At 41.7% G+C, this 12,972-nt stretch overlaps 1 protein-coding gene across 1 annotated transcript in view; it reads right to left on the reverse strand.

Moving 5' to 3' along the window:
• Positions 1-12,972, reverse strand: part of KCNH5 (potassium voltage-gated channel subfamily H member 5) — a 160,607-nt gene that overhangs the window by 129,173 nt on the left and 18,462 nt on the right. Inside the window, exons 3-4 of the mRNA XM_055793597.1 lie at positions 9,813-9,919; positions 5,306-5,434 (exon numbers count right to left, since the gene is read on the reverse strand). Of these exons, the coding sequence (XP_055649572.1) occupies positions 5,306-5,434; positions 9,813-9,919 (236 nt within the window). The remainder of the gene's footprint in view (positions 1-5,305; positions 5,435-9,812; positions 9,920-12,972) is intronic.

The raw sequence follows: 12,972 nt of genomic DNA on the forward strand, positions 1-12,972 counted from the left end.
CGCCAGAACAAGTCGGTCTCCACAGCACCAAGACCCTTGTTATTACAGCCATGGAAAACTGCAATAAAAACATGGCAAGGGTATCCAAATTCTGACCTGCTAAATTACTGTTGTGGATTACCGTCAAGGTGATGTATTTAACAGGGTACGCTGTGCTTCAGCTAACGGTAGAAACCTCATTTTCATGCTCTAATCCCTCTACCCACTTCTATTATCACCAGGATTGATACCCCCTCAAGAAAAAAAAAGTTCCCATGTGCAACTAGTTATATATGCTTAATAACTTGCACTTATTAAAGATAAAAAAGGATCAGAATTATAGGCTTAGCAAGGATTAGCCAGCAAAAGTGCGTATTTCTGCAACTACCACACTTTTTATAGCCCTGTCACACTCTGAGATAGAGTTGTATCATTATATAGAGTTATATAACCATATAGAGTTATATCACTGGAAGCATTACAGCATTGTCCCAGACACTCTTGATTATCAAAGTCTGGATCCATCAAGTGGAAAAAAAAACCACCCAAGTTCAGGATACTGCTGTGCCATCTCCTGATCCCATCTGTCAACAGCACACAGTCCTGAGCTGTGGGGGCCTCATTAACTCATCTTTGCATCCTAATTCAGCGTCCCATCAGTACTCACCAGAACTTCCCAATGACTTCCAGCAGCTGAAAAGCTTGATATTTCACTCAAGAGACTCAAGATAACCAGTAAGAATCCTAGCTGAAAAAAAATTCCAAGTTTACCTAGAGGCTACTTTTTCTTCTTCACTGATGACACAAAGGGAATAAAGCCATTGCACAACTAGGTGAAACTCCGCTTTTGGCCAAAAAAAAAATGCCAGTTTTTTTCTAGCCTTAAACTTTCAGTTTGCTATAATCTACAACACTCCTGGCTTCAAATGATGTTAACATTTTAAGTGGCCCTATTTGCCCTTCTAATAGTTAGGGCTCAGAAAAATGACTTCATTTTTTTCTGACAAATAAACATAAGATTATTACCACTGTGTGTCTTTGGAGGGACTGAAAGTCTTTAGATGTTTTTAAAAGGCCATTGGGTAAAGACAGAATAAAAGCACAGCAAGCTGATAAAAAGCACCCAGCTGTGACCCTACAATGGTACAAACATAAAAAGAAAGATTCTTTGGGTTTTATCCTCTGGAAGAAAACACACAATATGACCATTCATATGCTTGTAATGACCTTCCACCTCTGCTGTGCTAGACATTCAGCCAGGACACCTGGGGATCTGGCCCTCCACCACCACAGGCAGGATCTACTGCTTGGTACTGAATCCAGATCAGACAAATGTTCACGTTACCAAAGAGAAGCAGGAGAAGGAAAGAAAGAGAGACCAGACAAACAGCACAGCTCCTTCACCGGAAAATAAGGCATTGTCCCAGTCACTACCAAGTGTGGCCATCATCTCCTGTGACATCATCTCTGCTGCCACTAATTCTCACACCTCTTCTTCCACACTGCCACCATCCACAGCTCACCCAGCAAGCCAGTAAGGAGCCCAGGCACTACAAACCATAAAGCAAGTCAACAGAGGGTGTTCTCCCTACCCTCCAGACTTGTTGATGGCACCTGCACCCAGGTGGCTGACATTTCCTTCCATTATTATCTTCACTGCTTCTACTTTAGATGCTGGGTTTTAGTTTGGGTTTGTTTGTTTATGGGGTGTGGGTGTGGGGTGCATTTGGCTTTTTGTTGTTGTTTTGTTTTTCAGTGGCTGTTTATTTTTCATTTGGTTGGGGTTGGTTTGGTGGGTTTTTTTGTTGGGGTTTTTTTTTTTTTTTTTTTCACATTTTCACATGGTTAGACACTTTAAGTAATTTTCCATTTACAAGGAATCAGCAGTACTTCTTGGTCACTGTTACAGTGCTATACATCATAGGTCTCCCACGCATTGCCCAGTGATAACAGATGCCAGCACAGGTAACAAGAAAACAAGTCAGTCAAGTCTTTAGTGTCGAACTGCCCATACCCTCTCAGAAAAGAAGTCTTTTGATCCCTGCCTTTATATTTTATCAGAGGAAGGTCGGTTTTAAATATCCCTTTTCTCCAGTCTTGCTTTAAGTCCAATAAGTTTTAACAGCTTTCTGGACTGCAACAAATTCACAGTCTCCTGGGTGACCCAGGAAAATTTTTCATTACTTTTACTCCCTCCTGCAAGCAAAGCCCCCTCCTCCTCTCTGACAGTATTAATACACAGCAAACAGCGAGCACACAGGTAAGTAGTGTCACAGTGCCCCAGACCTCTCTAACTCCCCTCACTCACACAGGGCTAGTCCCCATGACGCCAACTGTATTTTTTGTACTGAGCCTGTAAACAAGCATGTTTTTGAGCCTCTATCAGAGAAAAATAAATCCCAACTCTCCCTTGCAATGTGCTTTGTAGTAAGACAACTATTTTCTTTTATTTGTATGTCCTGTTTTCACAAATACAACAAGCTTCTCAACACTTCTGAGCAGTTCTGCATCCTCAGCACCTGGGTACCACTCCCTGCCCCCTGAAACTGCTGCTCCCTTGCAAGATCTACATGAGATGCTGACCGCACTGCAGCCACCAGAAGCAGATCTGGCAAACCCAACCATTTATTTCCAGGAGCCAGGACACACAGACACCCTGCAGTGTAGATACACCCATTGTTATGATTTAAAAAACAAATCCTTGTACCTCATAGGAGTGTGATATACTGAAGCTTCACAACAAAGCAACATACCTTCGAACAGTGCAGAATATATTGGTACAGAGATTATTGCATAATGGCATCAATATTTTATTTCTGTTGAATTTTTTATCTCAGATTTACTGCTCCCATAAGTAATAGACAGTAACTCATCTGCACCATAATTATTTATGTATTATGTATTGCATGGTCCTGGTAGAATTTCTGAAGCAAAATCCTTCTTTTAAAAGGGAAAAAAAAATAGCCCTTTCAATGACAAGTCCCAGCACTCAACAGCAGTATTTTACCAAAATACTTTTTACAAAAGTTTGAATTTTCTCTACTAAATTGTAATGTATATGTTTACCAATCTCATAATTCAAAAAGAAAGTGGCCTGACAACTTCTAAGCACATTGTAATGTTATCTGCAGGGACAATGAATTATGCACCTCTCCTAGCACTATGTCTGACAAAACAACACTGAGATCCCAGTGCCCTGGGATCTCGCAGATCCACCCAGTTGACACACAAAGGGTAATGCAACAGTGCTGTTTCCCCATCCCTGTAGTAAAATGGTGCAAATATTTGAATTTTTTTTATATGAAGAATATAAAAGAGAAGTCCTAATTTCTGCAAAAGCAGCAGAAAAATTGGGTCAGTGGTGTGTAATCATGGAGCTTGTTGGACATATCAATGTTAACCAATGCTCTAATCAAATGACCTTAAGCAAATTCTTAAGACTCCAATCATACACCTTAAAGGCACTTGAGAGACTGTACTGCTTTCTGCGATGTTTCGTTTCAAGGTTTGTGGAAACAAACCTCTCTGGCTGCCGACAACAATATTTTGCAATGCTCGTCGCCAATACCTGGCATTTTAACTAATGGTACCCTTCACTGGGGAACAGCAGTACACAAGTTACGCACTTCACAGCTATTGCTCTTTCCCATAGGAATATTATTGTTCCTATAATGGATGCCGGGTGGATTCTGCTCCTCCACCACAAGATGGGGAGGAGGAGAGCTCAGTCCCCTCAGCACACCCCTGCCTCCCCAGGGAAGGCAGCAGAATACAAATCTCCCAGGCCAAGAATCCAAAGGAGGCAACATTCATCATTTCTACATTTGGGAGCCACCTCCAATGTTTTCCTTGTCCTACCGCAGCCACGCACTCCTCAGTGCAACTACATACTGTGGGAAGTGGGGTAGAGCCAGCGAAAGGGGGGGAGGGTTGAGGGTTGGTTCCATGTGAGATACATCTCAGTCCCCCCGCACAAAGCATCAAATAGGTAATCCTACAAGAAGATCCTTGCAAAGACTGTTTTTTTTTCCCTTTATGAGTTCCTACTACGTATTATATACACTGCAGCAAGCAGCCAGTCTGATGCCTTCAGACCTCTACAACTGAAGTCCTTTCAATTAACTAGCATTTATCCTAAAAAAAAAAAGATTATTTCCAGGCAGAAGAATTCCACGTTAAAGAGCTGAAAGTGAAATAAAGGAACATTTGCAGTTTGCCAGCTAAATTGGAGAGGCAATAGAGCTTACAATGGCTGAGAAGGTATTCCTGTATCAGGATCTTAGGACTTCAAGGATAATATACCCTCCAGACAAAAAAGTTCTTATATTTGGCATTAGCCCAAAGAGAGGCTTTTTGGTTTATTTTAAGTCTGTCTTTACAAATCTACTTTTCAGTTACACAAACACCTATAGTAAGCGTTAACTAGATCATAAGAAATTAGTTCAAAACCTGTTTGCATTCAAATGACACCAAGTTTATCCTAAAGAAGACAGCTTAGAGCACACGTTGCTCTCAGTGAGAAAACAAGCCTTTCTAAACATGCAGTGAAAAATATAGCAAGGAAATAATCATCAGAAGGCAACTTCCAAGAGAAGATAGGATGTGGCTGCTGTGGCATAAATGCCCTTCTTTATGTAAGCATGCATTATTTTACCCAAAGCAATAAACAAGTGAACCTGACACAAGACATACACCTTATAACCAAAGCAGAGGATACTCCTAGATCCTCTCCACCTTTCCCCCCCCAATTCTCTCTTGTGCCAAGCTGCAGGTCTGGCCATGGGTCGTTAGGTGATGACAGCATGGTGCATCTCAACACACATCACCACCAGCAGCTGTGAAGTAACACGTGTGAGGTCCACTGCCATGCAGTCACCATTGCCGACCAATAACAAAGGATCCAAACAGGCTGTTTCTTTTGCACTTCATCTCCAAGAGTAAGAAAGTGAGGAAATATCAACACCTCAGCACAAAGAAACTGAAATTACTTTTTTCTGAACAGAAGATGCCAGCCCCTTAGGAGAAAGGTCTCACAAAACAACACAGTAATGACTCAAAACTATGTCATTTTTAGCAAATGCCAGCCGTGAAATTACAAAGGAAAAGGAAGGCTTATGACTCTGGCAAAATGTTATTAGGGAATTTGTACTTGTGGTGATTTGTCTTTTATTTTTAAGCAATAATATAGGAGAGCGGCATTGAAACTCTTGATTCTGAATTGTCTGAATTCAAGACACAGATCACAGGCACAACATTCCTGCCACAGGACTGAGCTCAAGCATGTACTTTATAATTTACAAAAAATAATAGTGTATTTCATATTTACCTTTTGTTGAATCATCTTCAATCGGTTGTTTGAACAAAGTGATATCCTTAAAAGTGCACAAGAACAAAACCACTTTTTCATGCTCATTTCTTATAGGTGCAATTTGCATGTAGAACCAAACTGGGGTTCCTAAAGCAGAGAAAAAGGTGAAATTGGACTGTAGTGCAGCACAAACTTTCCCCAACCTATACACAGAATATTTCATTATTTATATGTTAATATAACACACATGTAGTTTAGGACCATATCTCAATATTTCTACATCTTCCAGATCTTTCAATTTTACCTCTGCAAAGGAAAACAACATATTCTCATTTTTACAGCTTCATTAATCTAATCAGGTGATAAGCAGAGACAGGATGTTTCATAAATCTCCATTCTGAAATAAAACATATTATTCTTCCTCTCTTGTTCTTTTTTTTCCCCCGGCACATCTCACAAACTTAGTGCCTGCAAGGTAGGAAGGCAAGAAAAAAAACCAAAAACTGATGGATGGTATCTTTGATTCCTCCTTCGTAATATGGATAACATTGAGCGATCAAATCCAAAACTGATGGAGTATACTGTCAAATGCTCAAAATTTGATTTAACTCCGTTATTTAAGAGGACCTGAGCTAATCCAGACATAGCCTCTGATGTCCTATCAGGACAAATCAGGAGATCAGATTTCCTTTTTGTGTTTCAGGTCATACTCTCCACTTCCTCATTGTCCTGCCCAGTGGAGCACTCTCACAACGCAGTTATCTCTATTGAGCTTTTGAAAGAAATACAAAATATTCTTCAAATCCTACCACTCAACAAATAAACATCAAAAAAATGTCTACAGTGTTGGAGTGGTTAGCACAGCTTTTGGTAAATCCTCACTGTTCACACAGGGCTCCTGCAGGTGCTCAAGAGCTGAAACTGGTCTTGTTTCCTCCTCAGCTGAAACGCACGTGGCAGTCCCCTATGAACACGCAGATCTGCTGTGTGAGGGTCGAAATCCTAAAAGACTTCAAGCAATTTGCTTTGAAGCATCCTATTCAACTGCAAGGATATGAATATCAGAGATGCTTTCCATCCTGCAAAGCTCCATGCCCATGGCTGTGTCCCCTTCCTCCCAAAATTGCACCTACATACAGTGCACTATAAATACCTTCACAGCCAGCTAATTACCTCCAGGATTTGATGTGCTTTCAGCCAGTTGACATAATGGCTTTTCTCCTGAGCTCCTGAATGCCAGCCTGTGAGCTGACACAGAGACAAGCTGCTTACCCACTGTTATCCCACAGGCACCACTGGGTCACCCAAACCTCCTCTAATGCACCACATCCGAGAGCTGTGCCAGGAACTGCAGGATAGATGCCCAGAGGGCAATGAAACCCATTTGGACTAGGACTACTGGGGGAAGGTTAAAATCCACAAGTGTTCATGACAGAATTCAGTATTACTGAACTGGGATTAAACCAGTAACTCACCAGCAGTAAACCGGAGAAGTGGGAGAGATGGGGGACTGCTTTTTGTGATAATTCCAAAGCCATTATGCTGATTAGTTGATTATCTCAATTCCCAGTTGCTAGCCCAAGATAAAAGACTCTTTCATAAGCTCTAAAACAGAGTGCTGCAGCTCTCCAGAGTAATACCATACTTGCACTTACACCTGGCAACTCATTGGCAACTTTTGAAAGGCTCTAAAAGTAAGTAGGCAAAATAACCTGTTCAACAGCACTGATAAAAATCAAACACAGAGGCAAAGTGGCTACTGCTGTAGAAGTAGCAATTTGGGCAAAAGCAGGCAAAGACATTTCCTGAGTATTACCATATATACACATATATATGCATGCCTAACGTGGTTGCTGAATAGTTTGGTGGGCAGACCTGAGGACTATAGATGAGGGAATTCAGTAAAGCAGAAGAAAGCTGTAGCAAACTTTCAGGTCTGAACCTGAAACCTGCAAGCTGGGATAAAATGTCAAGGGGGCATGTGAAGTCAGCAGTCATGTGGGTGCTGCCAGAGAACATCAGCTCCTAAAGATCACCTCTGTGGCAAAGGAAAGAAGGATGGGAAAGCAACCTGCAAATCTCAAAATCTCCCTCTGCCAAAAGCATAAGGGGGGGGTGGGGGTTAGTGCAGGGCAGAGATTGTACCACATCAAAAATACACAGCACCTCTGGACATACAGTTTGAAAAGATGGGTGGGAGGGGGCTCTGAGAGCATTGCAAGCCCCATTCAGGGTCTCTGCAGGTGACAAACACAAGCCCTTCCACAAAGTAACTGCCTACATCTTGCAGAAGTGTCTTCATATCAACAGATAACTATTATTTCTTTATCTGTTCCAATATTTGCCTGGAGGATAAAGCAGGCAGTTTCTTGAAGGACTTTCTTCCACAAGGCTCAGAGTATGATAAATGGAAGCAAACCCTGGGCAAACCAGCTGCTGAACTGCAGCCAAGAGGTGAACCTATAAGCATTAGCAAGAGGTTGAAGTTTTGGGCTTTGCGTGATGGAGAAGAAAGCTGGCAACAGATGTTAAGGATGGGAACTGACTCAAGCCTGAAAAGAAATAAGAGTACTTTTCCATAAAGTCGTTCTGTAATCTTGCATAACTTACGGAAAGGACAGGCTTGGAGATCTGGGCAAAGGTGAAGATTTTATTAAGGCAGCTGCAGCTCAATAAATCTCTAAAGCATCATCAAGCTCCAGCAGACAATCCACAAGCCAAAGCAAAAAGCCGCTGGCTTGTTACAGAAAAGCCACCAAGAGAAGGCTTACCTCTTTTCATACTTAAAAAAAGTAGAAAGGAATTTAGTTCAGGACTGGCCCATGCTAAAGCAGGGGCTGCCAGCCCAGTTAATAACAGAAGTGAGGATCAGGGAGAGCACTGGGTCTCTGGGATCCTCTTAGGAAATCACACGGACAGAGGGCATGGCAGTGCTGGGCACCAGCACAGGCAAAGATACCCAACACAGGTCTGCCCTGGGAAATTCCTCCAATTCGAGGGGGAGTCCAGGTGACCTGCACAGGGAGTGGGCAGAGAAGCAGAAAACCTAGAGAACAGACGCATTCCCATGCTGAGGCACTGAAAAGAGGTCCTTTGGAGGGCTGTCCCAGGCACCTACAGAAACAGCTGGACTTCAGAGCTGCTCTTGCTTCTCTTTTTAATTAAAGTGTTGGCTAAAATGCTTTGAAGCAGGCAGAATTGGAGAAATCTAAAGACATTTCCCTACTGTTTAAGTGCACATACAGGAAGATTTAGTCTAAAAAGGGAAAGTGGAAGTAAAGCATTGATTCAAGAAGACAAGGTTTATGATGAAAGGTTTATGTGAGTTTGCAGTGAAATAGGGCAGTCAGGCACAGGTAGCTCTTTCCTGAGGCACACCATTACCTTCCCTCAGCCACAGCATGCAAAAGAAACCTCCAGCCTCCATCCCAGCACCAAAGTCCATGGGGGTGGGGTGGGGGGAGGCATGGCCCTGGCTACTGGGCTCCAGGCAGCTGAACCAGGGGGAAAGCTCCCCAGCCCCACAGGACCTGCACCTGTACTGGGCAATGGAAGTCAAATGGAAGAAAACATCTCCATCAAGATTGCTCTTGGCTTGTGTTTGACGTGCCCACAGACCCAGTCAACTAGACTCATTCTGCTCAGGGTAGAGGAACCAGCATTTCTGGAGCATGTTTCATGTGATAGTTTTGGCTCACTGCCTTGGGAAGATGACCTGCGCCAGTAGAGGAGGCTGCTCATCTGCCCTGACAACAGCATGGAATTCAACCGCCAGCCCAGGAGAAATGTTCACATTGCACAAGCCCAGCGTGAGACCACACAACAGTGTGGTTTTGCTTAATATGTGCTATTACATTGATAAGTCAGAAGTAGTACTACCCACATACATGGCAGGACAGAAAATGTGACCGGAGTGACTCGTGGTTAAGACAAAATAAAGAAAATCCTCTCTGGTTCTGGCAACCTCCTGTAAACTCAATGCCACCAAGAGGAAGGGACTTAGGTCCCACATCTCATTAAGTTACGAAATTCCCTGGTTTTCTAATTAATCCTTGAGTTTTATGCCAAATCTAGTACTCCTACCAGAGCTCATACGTGTTTGTTTACACACCACAGAAGCATCTTGACACTGCTGGGAGCATCCACTCACGGCAATCACGGTCTGAGTTCTCACTTGTGGAGACATGGGGGTGTTTCCTGAGGGATGTGGGGGAACCTCATTCAGGATTTCTTTTCACTTAACCCAGTCGGTTTCCCTTCAGGGAAACAATCCTCAAAACTAAATATATTTTGGAAAGGAGGAGTCAGACTAGAGGCAGCAGGGAACAACTACTATTCTTGGCCACCTGAACACCTGCCCTGAAAACAGAGCGCTCTTTTTGAGCTGTGGCAACCAAAACACCTGTTTCTTCTCTAAATCTTGCCCCAAATTTACCCATATGTCAAAATAAAAATTTATTTTAGTTTATTATATACTTTAAATATCTTTTATCACTCCCAACACCATACAGAAGTATATACATACTGTTTTTCTTGTAGAGGAGAATTTCAAAGCAGTTTGACTCATAGTTGTCGAAGGTCTGTCTGACTTTTTCAATGGTCTTCTTGTCTGTCAGTTCACCATACATAAAACTGAAAAAGAAAAAAGGTTTCTCTTTTTTTTCTAAAAAAACAACCAGATGTTGCAGCCACCTTAAACAGCATAAGCATTGGAGATGCTATTAACTGTCATTTACCAAAGTTTAATGATGATTTACACTTCATTTAAATATTTAGCATGTCAAAAGGAAACCTACAGCAGTGAGTAACTATGACCACCTTTTTACTGTAAACGACAACAAATAAATCTACTGTAACATCTCATTAAGTGCTCTTCTGAGCATATCTTTAAGGATATGTGGTTAGAAAAAGAGCCAATAGCCTATAAAACCATTATTGACACAGATGCAGGCCATGACAATATTGCTGTCAAAACAAAGCAAGCTGAACAAAACCTCTAAAACCTCCTAAATTTTGTTTAATCCCCTTGAAAAGGCTTTTGGAAGAGGAATAGAAGCTACTACAGGTAAAGGCTGTTGGCTGAATTGATGGTTACAAACCTAGTCTTGTCAAGATGCATCTGGGACAATGAGATAATCAGAATCCTTTTACCAAATACTGGCAAACAGAGGTGGGATTTAACCAGTAAGAACTGATGACTGTAATGCTCTGAAAACCCCGCACAGAAAGCAAGTGTATGAGTTGTCCCAGTGTAGCCATGTCTGCACTACTACCAAACATAACCAAATTCACCCTCATTTTCCTTAATGTATGCCACTTTTCTTTATTATTTTGATGAAAATTGGAAAACATTAAAATGCTTTTGAAGACTCATCCCTCTCCAGGCCAAGAATATCAAAATGTAATTTTAACTCTGTTACTTCTTGCTACTTGATCATCTCATCTTTGCATTCTTTTCCAGGTCAGACCTTCAGCTGGTGTAAGAAACCCCAACCCCTGACCTTACTTTTGAAAGCCTTTTTAAGAACAGCCAGGCTTTTATTGTCATGCTTCCCTGGATTAAAAATAAACAAAGACCACTCTGTGCAAATTCCCAATTACAGAACTGAAGGAAAATGGAACATGGGATAAAAGCTTTCAGACACTTGGATGAATATACTTTTAATTGATCAGACTTTTTTTTCCCCCTCCCATTTTCTTTGTTCACAAACAGTTTGAGCTTCAGCTGAAACGTACGAGACAACCCTGAGAATATGAAAGAGAAAAGCTATTGCTGCCTCTGTGGTTTCAATGCAGCCTCTCTTTTATTGATCAACAGACCTCCAAAGGTTCAATAAACATTTATTTTATGTCTACTGTTCTGAAAGAAACAATAAAACAGCATAGTGGTTAGTGACTTGGAAAGCATTAAAATACTCAATGAAGGCCAGATCATGAATCCTTTCTTTACACTGCCAACCAAGGGAGGTAAGGGGGCTGCTCCCAGGGGCTGCCCCGCGTGGGTGATGGAGGCAGACACAGGGCATCAGAGTGACTGCAACATCTGTAGGTCACTACAGGTCCTTTTTCACTGGTAACACAGGGAGAGCTATTGATAGACAGCACACCGTGACTGTTACCTTTGGGACAGCAGTGTAACGGAGATGCCACTACAGCGACTGACATCAGGAAATGGTTTTACCAGGGCACAAAGTTTCATACAGGTACTGCTTATCATTAACATACACGGCCGTCTTTAGGAAATGCAAAACACAGCCTACTGCTCATTTCCAAATGACCCGCCTTTCTTTCCTGAGTTCAGCTGATAACCTTTAATACATTGATACATGATATGATGGGGGGGGGGGGGGGGGGGGGGGGAAGAGTTTGATCATTAATTGTTTTCAATTATGCCTTTTTTTTAATGCACTGATGAGGTACAGCAGATCACTCTCCTGTCTGCAAAACAAAGTAAGAGCTGATAGTTTTCACGCAGCCTGCTGTGCAACTGAATTATCTTTTTTGTTTTCTTGATATTTTAAACAATGTTTCTCTTAGTCCTGAAGGAAAAAATAACAAAAATTTGTTAAAGTGCTTGACTTTACACAGCTTATAATATAGATAGTCATCATTAATTAGCATTAAAATGACAAATCATACTTGGCGTTCAGAGTGGTGGACAATACCAGTTAGCACTGCTAAACAGGATAAATCAACTTTATGTTTTAAATGAAAGCCAGTTTGTTATTGGAGTAAACCTGTAACACTCAAATCTTGCATTATTTTCACACATAAAGAGACATTTTAAAGGCTTGTGGAGTAATAAAAACATTTTTCAGAAGACAATTTTTAAAACACTGAAGAAACCTCAAAGCCACTCACTGTACAAGTTATACAAGACCTTTGCTTATCACAGGTTTAACTTAATTTAATTTAGTCTGTCCTATTTTGTACACATGGAGGGCCTCCTACATCTTCAGTCAATCACTCTGTCTTTTTCTGCCTCATGTTTTTTGTTATTTAGTGCTTGTCAAGTGCCTTCAGCGCAAACTTACAAGACATAAATATCAAAACCACTCTGCTACTGGGAATCTTACTACCTAGAAAATAGACTTATCAAAGAGAAACAAGACTTATTGAAATTTCTAAGATTGTGCCTTTCTCTGAGTAATTTCCTCATTGATGAAACAGACCATTTGTCGTTTAAGATGCCTAGGCTACCGCCTCCTTTTAAAAGCATTCCCAGGCACAGAAAAGCCACATCTGAACCTTTGTTACTGTGCTCTTCTGTCCTTTGTCAGGATCCAGAGCAGCAGCATCAGAACAGCTCCAGGTCTGCAGCACATGCCAGGGCAGTATTTAACAGCTGTTTGTGAGGAATTACTCAGGACAGAAGACAGGTGAAGTACAGAAGGCATATGATCCTACACCCAATTTACAGCTTTCTTCAGCCAACACTGTTGGATGAAAAAGGTGTCAATTAAACAAATGTCTACCCAGAAGGCACAGCAAATACAGTACACATCAACAGATCCAAAAATTTGCAAGTTAAAGAGCAGGTACCATTTCTAAGGAGAAATGGTGCAGCTCCCTAGATCCCGCTGGCACACTCAACAAGGTTTCTTTGCACAGCTTTAGCAGTGTAAGGAGGCCTTCTCACGAACACAAAAATCGGGCCATGGAGGTGACATCCCAGTATCAATGCT

This window comes from Falco peregrinus, chromosome 1 (genome assembly GCF_023634155.1).
Source record: "Falco peregrinus isolate bFalPer1 chromosome 1, bFalPer1.pri, whole genome shotgun sequence".
NCBI classification, from domain to species: domain Eukaryota; kingdom Metazoa; phylum Chordata; class Aves; order Falconiformes; family Falconidae; genus Falco; species Falco peregrinus.